This window comes from Hakea prostrata, chromosome 10 (genome assembly GCF_041222555.1).
Source record: "Hakea prostrata isolate BN-2017 chromosome 10, UWA_Hpros_2, whole genome shotgun sequence".
Lineage (NCBI taxonomy): Eukaryota > Viridiplantae > Streptophyta > Magnoliopsida > Proteales > Proteaceae > Hakea > Hakea prostrata.
The window spans coordinates 14,648,024-14,667,745 of NC_142609.1; the positions used below are offsets into that span (position 1 = coordinate 14,648,024).

General features: G+C 40.0%; 1 protein-coding gene across 1 annotated transcript; it reads left to right on the plus strand.

The window, feature by feature from the left end:
• The first annotated feature begins 18,632 nt into the window (after positions 1-18,632).
• On the plus strand, positions 18,633-19,277 carry LOC149002104 (uncharacterized). The gene has a single exon (XM_089138637.1). The coding sequence runs from the start codon at positions 18,633-18,635 to the stop codon at positions 19,275-19,277; it is 645 nt and encodes a 214-aa protein (XP_088994763.1).
• The last annotated feature ends 445 nt before the right edge of the window (positions 19,278-19,722 follow it).

Sequence of the window (19,722 nt, forward strand, 5' to 3'; positions counted from 1 at the left end):
AAAAAAAAAAAAAAAAAAAAAAAAAAAAAAAAAAAAAAAAAAAAAAAAAAAAAAAAAAAAAAAAAAAAAAAAAAAAAAAAAAAAAAAAAAAAAAAAAAAAAAAAAAAAAAAAAAAAAAAAAAAAAAAAAAAAAAAAAAAAAAAAAAAAAAAAAAAAAAAAAAAAAAAAAAAAAAAAAAAAAAAAAAAAAAAAAAAAAAAAACAGAACCAAATTTCCCTTTTCTTTATGACTTGCAAGCTAAGGTGGACAACCTACAACTTATTAAGCTCCGTAAAGATATGAGCATATCCAAAACCAGTGCATGTTCTTCCTATAATACATGACATATTTCGTTTATCCACTTGTTTTATTTCATAAATTTAAATGAAGGTATTTTGTATTATGTCCGAATGGCGAAATATCGCTGAGATCTCGGCAATATTTTGTCCCCGTATAGAAAATTTTCGCCCCCAATTTTTTCGGTATTTTTACTCAATAATTTTGGTATATTTGATGCCTATCCTAATATGATGCAAATATGTGATAAATTTGAATTATTTCCTAAAAAATCTTACATTTAAATTCTCCTACCTAGCCACATTTAATATGTTACCTAACTCGAGGCCTACATCATTCGGACATAATTGGAATGATTATCCATTCACTCTGAAGATTCTATTACAAGATTCATTAATAATTTAAATTGTTTCCATAAATTATTTCATATATACACTCTTCCCTAATCATATTTGGCATGTTGACTTTCGGTAATTTTTGCCCACCAGTTTCGGGGGTATTTTTGGTCATTTTGAGCCCAAATTTTATACCTAATTTGATGCAAATATGTGGTAAATTTAAATTATTTCCTATAAATATTTCCATTTAAATCTCTTGCTTAGCAACATTTAACACGTTACCTTCTAAGGCCTAAATCATTTGAACATAGTTGGATGATTAACCGACGATTCTATTACAAAATTCCTTCATAATTTAAATTGTTTCCATAAATTATTTCATGTATATACTCTTCCCTAACCACATTTGGCATGTTGATTTTTGAGGATTAGATCACTAGAATATAGTTGGTAAGATTGCTCATCAATCTTGAAGATTTTGCTATAAAATGTCTTCCTATTTATAAATTATTCTATGTAGATTCTCCTCCTAATTACATTTAGCACATTCACTTTTGAGTCTTGAATCATTGGGATAGAATTGGTAAAATTGTGATAGAATCGCGGGAGAAATCGCTTAAGAGTGCAAGAAATAGAATAAAAATCACAAAAAAAAAAAATGAAAAAATTGATTTTTCCGAGAAATCGGTGATATATCGCGAGATCTGCAAATATCGTTTTGCCCCCTGGTATTGTTTCGCCAGGGGTGAAACTAGCGAATTTCGACGATATTTCGCTGAAATTCGCTGAAAAAATAGTTCCTTGCTAATGCCCATAAGTGCATGCCGCACACATAAGTGCATGCCGCACACACAAGCATCATGTGTCTTAAAGAAATATTTCCAAGTAAATTTTCCAACATGCGCTTAGTGATGAGAAATGCAATTGCAACAAGCAATTTAATAAAACCAAGTACATATAGCTTGTGCAAGGCATGTTCCTTTTCCTTCTATTAGAAATTAGAACTTACCAAACCATCTCTAAGTCTCTTTTTTTTTTTTTTTTGGTATGAAACTCTTTCATTCAAGGAACCGAGACAAACACGTGGGGATGTTCACAAAGTCATCCAGCCACGGAGTGGTATTAGGCCATGATGTCGAGCTCGGAATCGACAAAGCCACCTTTGCTAGTTTATCGGCCACACCATTGGCCATCCTAGGAATATAAGTAAAACTACAACTTACAAAATGAGATGCCAAGAAGAGAACATTAGAAATCAGTGGTTGTGTAGATAGAGGACCAGTTTTGGTAGTATCCCTCAATAGTGAAATCAGTTCCTTGCTATCAGTTTCAACTACCACATTAAGAAAGCCCCTATCTTTTGCTTCTTTAAGTGCTTCACACATCGCTAGTGCTTCTCCATCAAGAATGTCAAGAAAAGAGGAGGGAATCGATTTGGCAAGTAAATGTTGACCACCATCATTTCTAATGATAAAACCAAGACTAGCTTTACCTGAAGATTTGCTGAAGGCTGCATCTGTGTTTATTTTAGAAAAGCCAAGTGGTGGGGGAGTCCATTGGGGAAGTGTTGCCCCATGTTGTTCCATACTTCTGACAACTTCCACCCTCTTGTTACTTTCCAAAAATTCATCCGCCATTCGGGTTGCTTTGGCAATGACCTCCTCAGGCAGCAGGCTAGCACCATTGAAGACTTTTGCATTGCGTGTCAACCACAAGTGCCATAGGATAAAGGTGACTAAACATTCTACTCTCTTCTCTTCCTCTTTTCCATTAGCTGAGAAGCCCTTCCATTGCAAAATCCATTCAGCTAGTGTAATCTTTGAATCATTACCAAAGTTAACTAACAATGGGCTACCAAACCATGTGGCTCGAGCAAAAGGTGAATGAAGCAAGATATGATCCACACTTTCAATTGTTTCTCCACAACAGTTGCAAATTGGATCTATATTCAGCTTTCTCTTCAAAAAAGCTTCACCACAAGCCATGCCATTAGCAACCGCCCTCCATAGAAAGGATCTAATTTTTGGCAAAGTGTGGCAATGCCATACCTTCTTCCAAACCTCTGAAGGAACCTCAGCCCATTCATCCCTTGTAGAAGACGATGGTTGTTGCCGTTGTATCTCATCTTCTTCATTCATTGGTGGTATGCCGACTTAATAGAAAATAATCCTTTCTTGTCTGCTCCCCAAACCATTTTATCATCCACAGGGAAGAGAGGTAAGTGAATTCTCAAGATTGCAGCCGCTACTTGAGGTTCGAAAATGTGTTCAATCAGCTCCATTCTCCATTTCCTTTCTGTGGGGTGAATAAGTTGCTCCACCTTTTGAATGAGTAATCCCTCAGGGTTACTAGGTGTGATTACCTTGTTCCTATCAATTCCAGGTATCCATCTTAATCCCCAAACATCAATTTGGTCCCCTGTTCCTATTTGCCATTGTAGACCTTTCATGAGAACTTTTCTTCCTTCAAGTATGCTTCTCCAGCCCCATGATGGATTGCTTCCTAATCTTGCTTCCAAAAAAGATGTGTGCGGATAGTAGATAGCCTTCATGACTCGACCAAAGAAGGAATGTGGATTTTGTAAGAGTCTCCATGCCGCCTTTGAGAGGAGTGCCTTGTTATTGAGAGGGGGATCCCTTAATCCAAGTCCACTTTTCTCCTTCGAATGAGTTAACTTTTCCCAAGAAAACCAGTGAACAACTCTCTTTTCATCATTATCTCCCCAGAAAAATGCACTTGCCAGCTGTTTAGTTTTTTTGTGGTACGCCTGAGGTAACTTAAAATGTTGGGCAGCATAGTTAGACGAAGGAAGAGCTGAAGACTTCAATAGTATTTCCTTCCCTGCATGAGAAAGTAGTTTCTTGGCCCACCCTTTGAATTTAATTGATATTCGATCATTCAAATCATGAAAGATGTCTACCTTCTTTCCTTCTACAAGAGCAGGAAGCCCAAGGTACTTTGATGGGGCATCACCGTAGGGGAGTTTAAGTATTCGTGAGAACCATCGCATCAACTTTGTAGGGGTATTCGGACTGAAACATATTGAGGATTTCTTGGAATTTATGTCTTGCCCTAAAGCCTTGCAATATCTATTGAGAAGCATCTTGACATTATGTACTTCCTGCACTTTCACCTCTGAAAAAATTAGACAATCATCTGCATATAAGAGGTGTGAGAGAGATTTGGATCTGCTTCTTAATTTGATACCCTTTAACTGCCCCTCATTTTCTCCTCTTTTCAATAGGGCACTTAGAGCTTGAGCACAAATCACAAACAATGCTGGTGACAAAGGATCCCCCTGTTGAATACCTCTAGACGGCTTAATTGCACATCTTTTAGACCCATTAATTAAGAAAGAGTAGTGAACTGAAGTCACAGATGCCATGATGATTTGAATCAATTTACTGTGAAAACCCATTTTCAGTAGTAACTGCTCTAGGAAACTCCACTCAATCCGGTCATAAGCCCTCCTCAAGTCCACTTTCAAAGCCATTAACTTCCTTTTGCCTTTTTTTGATATAATGGAAAGCTTCATGTGCCAAAAAGACATTATCAGAGATCAGTCTTTTCCCAGTACAAAGGTAGATTTCTCTTCATCAATGATGTAAGGGAGGATTTTCTTCATTCTTGTTGCCACCACTTTAGATAGAATTTTGCTCACCATGCCACACATGCTTATTGGCCGAAAATGGTCCACCTCTTCTTGGTTTGGCTGCTTTGGAATAAGACATACCAAGGTGTTGTTAATGTCAGGGGGTATTGTACCTGTCAAAAACACATTAGTCACAAAATCACAAATATCATCTTTGGTTAGTTCCCAGAAACTTTGAAAAAACAGAGGGGAAAACCATCCTCTCCAGGTGCTTTCAGTGGAGCCATTGCAAAAAGTGATGATTTAATTTCCTCTTGATTGGGACAAGAAATTAGTTCAGCATTGTCCCATTCAGAGATCATAGGAGCAATATTATCTATCGTTTGAGTAAGGGCCTCTTCATTAACTCCTGTTGATGAGAAAATTTCCTCATAGTGACTTGCAAATCTTTGATAAAGTAGACCCTCATCCGAGCACCACTCACCATTTTTATCTCTGATTTTTAAAATTCTATTGTGAGACCGCCTTTGTAGAGTTGGTGCATGAAAGAAAGCTGTGTTTTGATCACCTTCTTGAAGCCACTGAAGTCTGGATTTCTGTTTCCAAAATTCCTCCTCACAGGCCAACAATTCCTCCAATTTCTTTGAAATGGTGTCCTCCTCCTCTTGAGTATTTGCTGTTATTGGCCTATCTTGTAGCTCAGACAATTGTTTTCTTAGTGCTGAAATAGATGTTTGTAGATTACCAAAAGTGTATTTGTTCCAATGCAGTAACCTTTCCTTGCAGGTGTTCATTTTGTTGAGAATTGAAGGGAGAGAGCCCATTAAAGGAGAGGTCCATCCTTGGTTGATGATTTCCTTGCAGCCTGGATGCCTTAACTACATTGAATAAAAACGAAATGGACGGGGACCTTTAATAGGTAGGCATTCAGTATCAATTACTATAGGTGTATGATCTAAGGAGATTGCTACTTGAGAGAAAACTTGTGTTTCAGGGTATTTAATTCTCCAGTTGCTGTTTGAAAATACTCTATCCAACCTGCTTCTCACATTATCTCCCCCTTTGTGTTTGTTGCTCCAGGTGTATCTGGGACCCTGACATCCTAGATCCATCAGTCCACAACTTTCGATCATTTTTCTAAAGGCCTGAACATCATTGCTTCCTCTACAGTTTCCACCTGATTTTTCATACCAAGATAATATTGAATTAAAATCACCAAAGCAAATCCATTCTTCATCCCTATGAGTTCCAATTTCTTTCAACCGATCCCACACTCCTTGTCTATTAGTATGAATAGGATCTCCATACACACTTGTTAAGAAGAAATTATCATTCCTATTTGTAACAAGGCAATCAATAATTCGATCATCATCTTTAATCACTTGCATTTCAAGTGGGGATTTCCAAAAAACACACAAACCACCGGTTGAGTTTACTAGAGGCACAGTAAAAAAGTATTCAAAATTCAAGGCTTTCATTAACTTTTGAATTCTCACGTCATCACATTTTGTTTCCATCAAAAAACACAAATCTGGGGACGATGACTTAACCATGTTCTTCAGAGCTCGAATTGTAGGATTTCCCCCCACACCCCTACAATTCCAACTACAAAACTTCATTGTGTCCCGTGTACCTCTGCATCGACATGGTCCATGGGGGAGGACATTAAAAAATGTTCCATACTTTCATCCAGCCTAATTTCCTATGGAGAGGCTCTGAGAAATTCAATGCTTTTCTGCTTGCGCTTTTTAAGCTTTATTTGGTGGGTAGACATAGGCAGCAAATGGCGGGAATCACCAGCTTTTGAATGTATTGTTGAAGGCAATCTTCGCTGAATGGAGGCATGTGACTGAGAATGTGTAGACTGTTCCACTTGTATTTCCTCTTTTGTATTCAAAGAGTTCATTGTCTCATGATGGAGTGAAGTTAATGGGCTGGGACTTGGGCTTAGGTCAGTTGGGCTTAGAGGCCATTCAGGTTCTCGTGGGAAATGGGTAATGTACTCATGGTTTATCTCCAGTGGGCTTAAGGATAATGGGCTTTGGCTATGGATATAGGTTGAATGTTCTAGGTCTGGTTGAATGAAATCTGGGCTCGGGTGTGACCCATCCGGTAAGGGCTGAGAGGTGGTGTTGTACAAATGGTGTTCCAATGAAGATAATGACACTGAAGAGAGGTGAGGGATGAGGGATGAGAGGAGCTATGAGATGTCAGGGTTAGGGTTACCAGTTGCAAAGGGACGGAGTGGCTCAGGAATTGTCTGCAAATGAGCCAAAATGGAAGAGATGGTGATATGGTTTTCGGGGGGTAAAGGTGGGACGACAGTCTCTGCCAAGCCAGGGATAGCAGAAATTTGTCGCGATGTGAGGGTCGTGTTTTGGGGACCACTTTTAATGGTGAGAGGTTGGGGATGTAGTTGGGTAGCAGTGGTTTGATGCAGGGGATTTGGAGAGTGGGAAAGGGACTGTGTGGGTTCCAGAAAGACCTGGTTCACGGGGACCACTGACAGGGATGGTCGGGAGTTCAATCGTTGAGATGAAGTTTCCGCTCCAGCACTAGGGTTTTGAAGATTGTCAGTCGGCTCCGTGTGTGGAGGAGTGTCTTCTGATTCAGAACTCTGCCACACCAAGCCGGTGAACACCGCATCATCGAGTAATCTTTTTTCCGGTGGAAATCCTTTCAAAGACGGACTATAGCGCCATAGATTTCTTGCCATCACGTCCGGAGTTTCCTCTGAAGACTCCCCTCTGATTTCTTGTAAATCAAATAGATATTCACAATGAGTATCCTCGTGGCCGATAACGCCACAGATGTAACAAAAGATTGGTAAACGCTCATATAGCACCGTGACTTCAATATGCCCGCCAGATCTTCTTCTCACAAGAATCGTAGCTTTTAGGGGTCGAGTAATATCAAGATTAATTCGGCATCTCAGGTATGCTACCGCTCTTCCAAATTGGGATCCTTGGATGTCCATGGTTGTATACGGATCACCTATTAACTTGGCTAATTTTTGCCCCATATTGATGTTTAAAAGATCCTTAGGTAGGCCATGAAATTGAACCCAGAATGCCACTCTGTTAAAGTTCCAATTTTCCTGTTCATTCCACTTCTCTAGCCCCAAAAGATTACCTAAAACCATCCAGGGCCCTTCCGCAAGAACATTGTGTAGATCCATTTGATGTTGGAAGTGAAATCTATAAATAGACTTTTCCATTGAAATAGCCTCAACTGGATGTCTGCAGTTCCACGCCGGCAACAATGCCTCATCAATCGCTTGTTTCCGGTAAGGTCTACCTTGAGTTATTAAACCCACCAAGCATGTCTATGAGGAGGGTGTGTGAAACCCAGCCCTAACCTTGACCCGGAAACCCTATTGTTTGTAGGTCCGACAACCCAAAGTAAAACAAGAAGTCAGCTATGGGCCATCCCAGTGGAAGACTTGGTGACTGGCTTTGAATCCATGAGTGTTGATGATAGTGTTCCATTTATGGAAACTGAATCCTGGTGAAGATCGGATTAGTTGATGGACTTGGAGTGCTCTCTATCATGATTCGAAGGCATTTCTACCTATTAGGTAAGTCACTTGGTGTGTGTGTAAAACCCCTTTATGTTTGGATTTGATCTGAGCCTTCAATTCCCTGTTTTAGACTTGCTGTCCTGATTGGTCGACTCATTGGTCGACTGGACCAGTCGACCAATCCAATCGACCAATGGGTTCTGTCTTTGCTAATTAGGTCTTGCTTGCTCTATTTAAGTCCAATCTCGAGTCTACTTCGTATTTTCTGCCTCCAAACTCTTTGGAACATACCAGAGACCTCTGCAAGTCATCTCCCTTGCGTCCTTGGTGTTTATCTTGACGGATCTTCGTCAAAACTAGTGTTCTTACACAAAAAGGTATGTCTACACTCTCTTCTTCTTCATCATCTTTGTTTTCTTTCCTTTTTGGGTTGAGACAGTAGAGAAGATGCATTCTCTGTTGCAAACATCTCTGTACTTATCTCTCATGATCTTCCTAAGGATTAATGGCTAATGCAATGTTCTTAATCATGATCATTGCAAGCGTTTGAATGAATCATGATCTTGTCTTCGTTTATCTTTGATTCAAACTCTGATCTTCTCAGATCTATTTTATTGATCATATTAGTAGTCAATCGCTGTGTTTTCTTTACATGATCCATAATCTATCAATCTCTAGTTATTTCTCCTTTATCATTCCATGCTTTCTTCAAGAATCATGACTGATACATCTATGGTAAGTTTTGTTTCCTTATTTAGATCCATGTTCTTCAATCTTAGATCTATTTTTTTTTGAAGATCTATGCATGCCTTTCATGATTTCTTTATCACAATCAATGATCCATCATCATATTGTTCTTGTCCATGATTTGTACTTTGAATTCTTCAAGAACTATGATTGATCTAATTATGGTAACTTTTGTTTCCTAATTTGTAACTTGAAAACTTGATTCAATTAGTGTTTTGAAGTCCTCTATGTACTAGGATGCTACCATTGTAGTTTACCCCTTGTTTAGTACCCTTTTGAACCACCAAATTCGATTCTTTATTCTCAAAACTCTGATTTTGTAGGCCACTGTCTCGGTTGGTCGACTGATTGGTCAACTGAGACAGTAGACCAATCCATCGACCAATGAGTACAGTAACTCTAGATTTGGTCTGTTTTGGATGTTTTGATATCTTTCCTTCTAGGTATCTTTCCTAATATGTTGTATACACTTGTTTAGGACCTTCTTCTCATGTTTGTCAAGATCTTACTTGAATTCTTAAGATTCCTTTGCGAGTTATATAAGGTAAGGATGGTTACTTCCTTAACTACATAAATTGTATATTTTAGTTTCTATATTTGAATCTTGTTAGTTTATTTCTTTAATTAGATTCTTACAATGTTATATTACTGTTGTACTATCTTGATATCAATAGCATTACTTGTTTATATTAAATTGACTCATGTATGATTTACTTACCAGTTCTATATAAGTTGAATGTTATTATTGATTTCTTTCCATATATGAAGTTACCATATATGTGATGTTATGGATTGATGCTTGTGTATGCTTAAGTTATGGTTTGGAAATGTGAGGTGTCCTTTTGACACTTCTGTCCTTGGACTACTACGGGAATATTATGGGATGTTTCCGGAGATGCCCTTTGGACACCTTCCTAAACTGTTGGATGACATATTTAGGACTGTCTAGTAGTGTTAGGCTAGGATGTCCTGTTATATCAGACCCTAATCGGAGGGGTATTGAGACCGAACGACTCGTGGTAGCAATGGGGATTCATGGGCGCTCAAGACCGGTAACCAATCTGTGAGAGGACAGGAATCACATTGTGGGGACCATTTATCGGTAGGGTTGCATATGGTTAGACTTGGGCTCACGGGCGCTCAAGACCGGTAACCAACCCGTGAGAGGACGTGAGAGCTTCCCGTTTACCATATGTGGATGACCTATAGGGTTGATGAGTCCATAGTCAGGGACTATGAGGACTCTAGTGTGAAGGATACCGGAAAGGATCACCAGGGGCGAGGAATGGACGTATCTGGATCTGACTTGATGTAACTGAGTAGGAGACTTGCATTTGGCTAGGCTTTGACCCTGAAATGCGCCGGTACTTAGACCAATGGTGATGTGAGAGAGTGGTGACCTATACCCCCAGGCATGGAATGTCCCGAGGGATGCCGGACCCACTACCAAAAGACGTTGTGTGATGAGACCTTCCTAAAGAAGTACGGTGCTATGACTTAAAGCATGTCTGCCAATAGAGACCAGCATACATAGAGTTAGAATCATATTGCATCATGTGTTTCATATCATATAGCATTTTACTTTGCTTTGAAATCCTGCTATTTATGTTGTTATGGATTAACTGCCTTACTGAGTTTCTTTGAAACTCATTCCTTTTTGTACAATGTTTTGTTAGACTATTCTACAGGTTCTGATGACTATGAAAGTCAATTTGAGGAAGTGCAAACTGAAGAGGCGTACTACACGCAATGTGCTGGCAACCATGAAGATTACATTGAGGATTCCTCAAGTGGTTTTGCTTGTTACCAGGATTAGCCCTGATGTGGAATGGGAACGTCTGAGCATAGTTGATGAAGTCTACGTTTATGAAAATGTTCTCTATAAAGTAGAATAGACTTTAGTTTAGTATGCTCCAGTTTTTCTTTCCTATTTTAGATACAGTTGTAATCTTTCTTGTGATTTACAAACTACTTTTCCGTTGGTTGTAGAGTGGGATTCTGCCTCACTTTACTTATTGATTTTGACATTGATTATCTTTCGTACTCTGATTATATATATGGTTTATTCTTTCCTTATTTGGATCTTTGGTTTATCTTTTGCACATTGATTATTATTGTTCATAATTATGTTATTGTCTATGTGGGAGGTCAATTACTCGATACTTGATCTTCGAGGCTGTGGATCACACACTCGGGTATGCTAGGTAGGGTACCGACTGGGTGGATGTGACAAGGTGTGTATATCTCAGCTGGAGCATCATCCACGATTAGTCCAACATCCTCTGCAATGAATAGGGGTGGACATTCTCTTGTAGCTGGAGACGGTGGGCTTCTTGAGGACGAACCTCTGACCGGCTGTGAGCTTGCTAAAGCTTCAGTGAAGTTGTTTGCCCCTGTTGTTGAACGAGCAGGTCCTGGTGGGCGACCACCTTGAGGTGGACGGCCGCCTCTAGATCTCAAATAAGACATGAAAATAGTTCCGGTTAAACCGGTAGTCACTCACGAAGGAGGAGAGTAGTCACTCACGAAGGAGGAGAATAGAGCTTGGTCGATGTTATCTATGCCGACACGCTAGTTGCAGCTTGACAAGCATGAACACGAAGTGTGGCACTCACTAGCACATGGGGCACACCTCGAACCCCACAACCCCTCAAGGAGGCCAGGGCATAAGAATCCAATGATCACCCAACAAACTAGAGTTTAAATAAAATTCAAATTTATGGGTGGGTTTAAATAAAATTCAAATTTAGTTTGAATTGGGTGAACGTTGGATTACTTAAATGCCACATGGCACAATCCTATGAGGGAATTACAGGGAATTGTAGGGAAAGGAATTACAGAGGATGTGAATCCCTAGCACATGGCATCTCTAAGTCTCAACTGCTGGTATATAGCACTATCGAGACGGATTGGTTAGAGGGTTACTAGAGTTCAAGAAAGTACAAATCTTAATAAAATTAAAGGTAATTTTCATTTGGACCACTTTGCATTTGCCTCCTCTGTAATATCTAAAAAGTTTACTTAACGTCATTTATGGACAAAATACCCTTTTAATTTTTTATATATCCTTTCTTTAGCTGCTACCTTTCTTTTTTTGGTGGAATTAACGGCTAGGGTTAGATGTTTATCATGTATTAATTAGCAAATCCAAAGGTTAAGATTAAAAAAAAGGTACATATGTAAATATAATTTTCTTATTTTACATACTAAGATTTTTAATTTTTGAATTTTCAATTTCAACTCCTTCACTATAAATTTCTTTTCAATGAAACCCTAATTTGAAACTCTTTTCAAGCAAAGAAATTTTTTTTTTGGGGTCAAATTTAAAGCTCTTATAGGGTTTCAGAATTTGAAGCAATTGTGGGGAAGATAAATGCCTAGATAGCAAATGTCATCTTGGCACACCGGCTGCTATTTAGTATTCGAGGAGGCTGAAACAGGAAAAGAAGCATAGTTTCTGTACAAACTCATTGACGGATTGTAGGGAGAGAAAGAAAAAATTGAACAATGGCCAAAAAACTAATAATAACAAAAGTAACCCTAAAACTAAAAGAAAATACAAAGTAACCCTAAAACTAAAAGAAAATACCAAGTGCTTCAGGGTCCAAATGAAAACTACCCTAAGACTAATAAGAAAGATACCCTAAGACTAATAAGAAAGAAAGAATGAATGAAAGAGAGAGAGAGTTGTAATTTTTTGACCATGTTCAATTGCCTTCAGCATTGCCTTCCTCAAAGCCACTGCTCCATCTTCCCTGCTATCACTAAAGGATTCCATCTCAGGAAGGGCAAAAATAGGGTTCCCCCATGATCTCTACATATAACTCCAACTCCGCCAGATTGATTCCCTTTCTTCCACTAAGCATCTTTGCTCGCCTTAAAATAGCCTAACGGAGGAGGGTACCATAACGCAATTCTCTCCACCATCGCAACCTGTAGGTGTTGATTCCTCGAGGCTGACTTAACCTTGCTGAACTCTTCAAAGGCTGCCATTGCTTTCTTCAATACTTCAGATGGAGTCTCGTCAGATTTGAGAAGATGAATGCATTCCTTGCCTTCCATAACGTCCATGCTATAAATGTGGAAAGACTTCTTAATAGAGTGGCTCTTTCTTTTCCCATCTAGTTTCAGCTATCCCACAATTGATCCCATTGTTGTAATTCAAAAGTAGTCCTTGATGGAAATCTTGCTGAGATTGGGCTACCAAACCACACCGCTTGAGAAAAAGGATATGATCCACTGACTCAATTGCTGCACCACATCTCAGGCATGCTGGGCCATGAATTAACCTCCTTATGAAAAGGCCTTCGGCAAATACAATACGTCCTGCACAAGCTTTCCACAAAAAGGATTTTATTTTAGCCAGGGATTGTGAGTTCCAGATCGCTTTCCATACCGTAGATGGAGTTCGTTTCCACTTACTAACTCTTGATCCCAATGGCATTGCTTCACTTTTTTCATTCATCTTATTCATCAGCATGCATTTGGTTTGTTGATTTAACTGAGTATCTCCCGTTTTGAGCAACTCCTAGATCAACTTGTCTTCCCATTGGAATAAGGGAATCTAAATTTGTAAAATTGATGCAGCCTCATGAGCAAGGATAAGAGTTTCTATTAATCCTCTATTCCATTTTCGTTCCGCCCTGACCATAATATCAAATACCTTCTCAAACTTGCCTTGCAATTGTTGTTGAAAACTAACTCTTAAACCAAGGATTTTTGGTACCCAGTTATATCCTCCCACAGTGCAATCTTCCACCATTCCCCACCTTCCATATTAAACCTTCATTAATTTCTTTGAGGCCCGCCCAAATACTGTGCTATCCCCACAATGGATTCCTCCCCAGTTGAGCTTGAAGAACCTCTGAATTTGGGTAATAAATAGCTTACATCAACTTTGCCTAATCGCCTTCTTTTGGGATAACTCATCCCATGAGTACCAATGAATGGCCTTGGAGTCTTTATCACCTCCCCAAAAGAAATTCGCCATTTTCTTCCTGCTACTCTCCTATATGTATTTGAGAATTTTGTAATGCATGCCCAGGTAGTTAGATGTAGGTTATGCAGATGCTTTAATTAATACCTCTCTACCTGTATGAGACAAATAACCTTGAGCCCAACCCTTCAATTTTGCTGCTTGTCTCTCCAAAATAGTCCAAAATACCACTGCCTTGCTTGCTTCTAACTCCATAGGCAATCCCAACCCTTCAATTTGTTATTGTCTTGGTGATATTAATGTTCCAAACCTTAGATGGGCATTCTAGTTAGTCATAAGTTTTCTATCTTATATCCTGTTCTTTTATACAGCTTCTAGTATTTTAGAAATTATTGGCCCAAACCTTATCATACCCCACTTGAACTACTTAGGTTCAAGGCACACCATACTAGTAGGGCTGCAACTGGGCCGGGCTGGGCCGGGCTTTTGCAATCCCAAGCCCAGCCCTATATGGTATAATTTGAGCCCATTCCCGCCCTGGCCCTAGTTCAGGGCCAATGATTATTGTCCCTGGCCCTAAGCCCTACAGGACCAAGCCAAGCCCATTCCCGCCCTAATTGGCCCTAATTGGGCCGGGTCGGGATGGGTTGGCCCTGATTAGCCCTGATTGGCCCTGTCCCTGGCCCTAATTGGCTGTGTCCCTGGCCCTAAGCCCTACAGGGCCAAGCCAAGCCCATTCCCGCCCTAATTGGCTCTAATTGGGCCGGGTCGGGATGGGTTGGCCCTGATTAGCCCCGATTGGCCCTGTCCCTGACCTTGATTGGCTCAGGCCCTAATTGGCTTTGTCCGTAGCTTTAATTGGCCATATCTTTGGTCGTAAATATCAAATGTAAGACAGGTAGTAATTAAAATACATATTAAAGTAATTAAATACTTAAATTCCAAACTCAGTTCTGGAAAATAAAATAGTAAAGATGTCAACAAATAATCCAAAACTTATATTCAATATGTATTTAACTATTTATACCCATTTAGATTTTAGAGAAATCCAAATTTCTAGGGTTTTTTAATTTGCTATTCGATGAAAATTATGGTTATTATATGTAAGCTCGAAGGGAAAAAGAAAAAGATTTATCTCAATTCTCAATTAATTTGTAGCTTCTAAGACAATGGTCAAATTTGTAGCTCTCTCTCTCTCTCTCTCTCTCTCTCTCTCTCTCTCTCTCTCTCTCTCTCTCTCTCTCTCTCTCTCTCTCTCCTCTTTTATTCTATTTTTTCCTTTGGTTTTTCTCCAGAAGCAAAGAGTTAAAATTATTCATGAAATAGAATAAGTAGAGAGAAGAATTGTAATTAAATTTAGGCATATTTGAAAGTCAAGTCAATTATAGAGAATGTCACAAACTCTTTTTGTAAACTTAGAAACATCAGAGATTCAGAATTCAAAAGGAATCTGAAAAATGAAAATTTTATCTTCAAAGTCTAGAACTTAAGCTGTAGGTAGGTATGTTTTCATTCACAACTATTCAATAAATTGATATCTTTATTCAATACAAAAAAAAATCATATTCAAAACCTTGTTAACAAGTAAATCGACGATAATTTAGTATTCAACAAATTTTTTTTTTCTTTTCCATAGTTAAAGAAAATGATGTTTTAATTACAAACATAGCTATATGTTTTTAATAATTTTTTTTTGAAATATCACAGTAGATTTGTTAGTAGATTTGTTAGATATTCATGATGAGAAGTTGGGGTATAGATTTGTTAGATATTAATTCTTTATGTAATAGTTTTTATTATTTATAATATATTATCTCACCTTAGTCAAAAAACAAAATCAATATTTTATTGAACTAAAAATGACTTTGTTGGAAAAATAAAAATTACCTTAGAAATAATATAAAAAGTGAATTTATAGTCTAATATGATCAAAGTGACTAAATGTCAAAATCAAGACTCATATCAATGTTAGTATGAAGATCAAGGTAAAAATCTAGTACTGTAGTTCATGATAATCGTCAAATTAATATTAAGATTAAAGCCAAAAAGGGTCAGGATCAGGGCCAAAATCAAATAGATGCTTATTACATTTGAATGAGGTTATAATTTATTTTTATTAATTTTCTACAAAACATGATCATCACGTTTCTAAAATTTGACACGTGTCAAGTATCCACCTATATGTATTACAATTAATTCCTCTCCATGTGGGTGGAGGGTCCAGAGTCTTTAGACTCACATCAGGGCTGGGTTCAGGGTCAGGATTAGGGCTAATATCAGGGCCAAAATCAAGGCCAGGATCAGGGCCAAAATCAAGGCCAGGATCAGGGCCAAAATCGGGGGGGACCGGGTCGGGGCCAAGATCGGGGCCAAAATCGGGGCCAAGATCGGGGCCAAAATCGGGGCCAAGATCGGGGCCAAGATCGGGGCCAAAATCGGGGCCAAGATCGGGGCCAAAATCGGGGCCTGGGTCGGGAGCCAAAAATCATGGACGGGCCGGGATGGGCTGGGCGGGCTGCAGAGTAACTCCCGAGCCCGCCCTTGGCCCTAGTTCGGGGCCAAAATATTTTGGCCCTAACCTGCCCTTAGGGCAAAAATCTTTAGCCCAAGCCCTATTCGGGCTCAGGGCGGGCTTAGGGCTGGTCAGGGCCACCAGGGCCAAACTTGCACCCCTACATACTAGCCACATCTCACATCCTAATCATAAATGTCAATATCAATGGTATAAAGAGAATCCATTAATCATTAGAAAGAAGAATCAAACTACATTAATTCAAATTATTAAGGTTCTCACAAGACTTTTTATTGGACTGCAAGTTCACCACCAACCGTGGTGGCACCATCCACTAAAATTTGTCCCTTTTTAATGCATTTACCCTAGTGAACTTGGGTTTTTTTGTGCATATAATATCAATTTGTCCTTAGTGGAGAGGTCATTGGTTCAACCCTTGCCGGTGGCATATGTAATATCTTCATCCCCAGTTTTCCTATATATAAAAAGTGCCTTTATACCCAAAAAAAATATCAACTTTTTTTTTTTGGAATTAAAAAAGTAAAAAAAGTAAAAATTCCATTAATTGAAAGCATTGAAGGAGAATTTCTCAACCCAACAAGGGGAGGATCAACAATAGAATTTAGTGGATCGATCCACCAAGTCCTACTAATCTTCTACTAAACCTATTAGAAGATCTACATAGCCAGCTCAACACAATGGATCTAAAAGAAGAACAAATGCTTCGAATGTCTTAAATGACATCAAGAGATATATGCTCAGTCCAAAGCTGCTAGAGCATTGTTTAAGGAAGCAACCACTGAAGAGAAACTTGGAAAAAAAATTGATGCAATCTTGAAGATTGAGGCTATGAGCTAAACGAAGACCACCTTTGATGGCTTTGACCTTCAAGGGAAAAGCAGAAAAACATGGTGTGCCTGAACTTCTTGGAGCCACAACGGAAGAACCTAGATTCAAATGATACGTGCTCGGCCACTGATACGAACCGAAATTCTGAGCTTCCTGAGGGAGAGCAAGTTGCAGCAGAGCAGGCTTCGACTGTGCCAGGACCACTTCCAGGACCACTTCCAACTAACCCAAATTCAGATTCACAGGACAGAGTGCGAAGATCACAACCGAAGTGCTGCGTATCAGCACCAAAGCACGCCAGATGCCAAATCGCCTAACTGATTATGCGCTGTAAAAGCAAAGGGGAAATATCAGAATAAAAGCGTGAATGGAAATCCTATGACAACGAGAGACAAGTTTGTGGGATGAATATTTTCTAGGGGTTAATCGATCTCACGGTTGAGAGGCGAGGAAATTGTAACTGAGCAATTATAAATACCTTGAGAGTGAAAGAGAAAATTAACAAAGAAATTTTATCCTCATCCCTCCTTCTTCTCTGAAGTTCTCCTCTGTTCTCCCTTTCTCTTCATATTTCTGCAACTGATAGCCTTTTAGGTGTATCATCTTGGTCCGACTTGCCGGATAAAATGGCCGATAATACTCGCCTTAGGCACCTCGATGAAGCAATGAAAAGCCTGAGCACCACCGTTAGCAATACTACCGCTGCTCAGGAAGGAAGGTTATCGGAAATTCATAAATCCATGGAGGAACAACAATCTGCGGTTATGGCTGTAGCTGCGGAGTTGAACGCCCTTTCAGGAAGAGTAGACCAATTCATGAGGCAATTCTCTGCTCGTACACCGAATCCATCCACCCCTTCAAGCTCTACCACCACCGTAACACCCTTGGCCACCACCACCAACTAGAACCTAGCCGAGACCTTCAAACCTAAGAGTATTAAACTCGACTTCCCCAGATTTGACGGCGTCGACCCTGCTGGATGGATTTTCAGAGCGGAACGATTCTTCGAGTACCATCTAACCCCCGAAGATCAACGCATCTTAGTATCTTCCTTTCATATGGAAGGACTAGCTTTGCAATGGTTTCAGTGGATGCATCGAGTGGGACAGTTCACCTCATGGCATCTCTTTACCCGTGCCTTGGAGATCCGATTTGGGCCATCGGCCTTTGAGGATCCTCGCGCCACACTTGCCAAGCTATCACAGACCACCACAGTCGTCGACTACCAAACCCATTTTGAAACGCTTGCCAACCGCATCCAAGATCTGCCGACCTCCTTCTTGGTAAGCTGCTTCATCTCTGGATTGAAGAGTGAGATTCGTAATGAAGTTATAGCTTTCAGACCCACGGATTTATCTTCCACAGTGGACCTCGCTCGATTACAGGAGGCAAAAATCCTCGAGAACCGACGCCCTGTGTTTCGACCTAATCCCAATACTTCCAAACCATCTCTGTTACCCACACCGATCTCATCTGCTCCCCCTAAACTCTTAGCATTACCAGCACCATCCACACCATCCATCCCCATAAGAAAGCTAACGCCTATCGAGATGCAGGCGAGAAGAGAAAGAGGTCTTTGTTACAATTGTGATGAGAAGTATGTTTTTGGGCACCGTTGCAAGCAACGACAATTATTCCTGTTGGAATACGACGATCAAGGAGCATCTATGGAGGAGAACCCTTGTGACTCTTCGCCGGAGGATGAGAGGATAGAGGCCGAAGAAACCATGGTTGAGATGGCCTGTCATTCCATCAACGGAATGTAATCGCCGCGGACTATACGCATCACCGGAGTGATCAATGGAGTAAGGGTTCAAGTCTTGATTGATGGCGGAAGCACCCACAACTTCTTGCAAAGAGAAATGGCACAGTTGATCGGATTACCAGTTGAGGTTACCGACGGCTTAACAGTGTTAGTGGGAGACGGCAACAAACTCCGTTGCGACGGCAGGGTTCAAAAGTTCACGCTCAAATTACAAGACTATGATACGGTGTTGGGCGCGTATACCCTCCCTATGGTGGGTGCAGATGTGATTTTAGGGGCTGAATGGATGATACCGTTTGGACCCATGATATTCGACTACAGCCATCTCATGGTCAAGTTCCAAGATCAACGGCGAGAGGTAATTTTGATGGGCGAAGTAAATCATGGTCCTTTTCAAATTCAGTATCATGAGATGAAAAGTGTTATAAAGGGGGTCCACCATGCCATGCTATTTAAACTGGATTTAACAGACTCAAGCACAGAGCCCATGCCAAGGCCCAGTGGGAAGTTGAAGGAGCTGTTGGACCGATATGACGATGTCTTTGAAGAACCAGTGGGCCTTCCTTCAGAAAGGGCCCATGATCATAGCATCCATCTGCAGAATGGTAGTCAGCCCGTTAACGTGAGGCCCTATCGGTGTCCACACTTCCAAAAAGAAGAGCTTGAGAAGCAGGTAGAAACCATGCTACAGAATGGAGTAATTCGGCCCAGTACTAGCCCATATTCGTCCCAGCACTATTAGTTAAGAAGAAGGATGGCACATGGAGGTTTTGTGTCGATTATTGAGCCCTTAATACGATTACCATCAAGGATCGATTCCCCATACCCACCATTGATGAGTTATTTGATGAGTTACATGGGGCTAGCTATTTTTCAAAGATGGACCTTCATTCCGGATATCATCAAATTCAAGTGAAACGTGAAGATGTGCCGAAAACAGCCTTCCGTACCCACGATGGGCATTTCGAATTTTTGGTGATTCCCTTCGGGCTCACAAATGCTCCGGCTACATTTCAAGCGATGATGAACATGATCTTCAAGCCCATCTTAAGGAGGTATGTGTTGGTTTTCTTTGATGATTTATTAATTTTCAGCCCAACTTGGGAGGCCCATCTAGCTCATTTGGAATCAGTTTTGAAGATACTACGGGCCCATAGACTTTATGCCAAAAGTTCTAAATGCCTCTT

Bases quoted from the DNA above. Each gene is read 5' to 3' on its own strand.
- LOC149002104 (XM_089138637.1), top strand. From the start codon at position 18,633: ATGGCACAGTTGATCGGATTACCAGTTGAGGTTACCGACGGCTTAACA.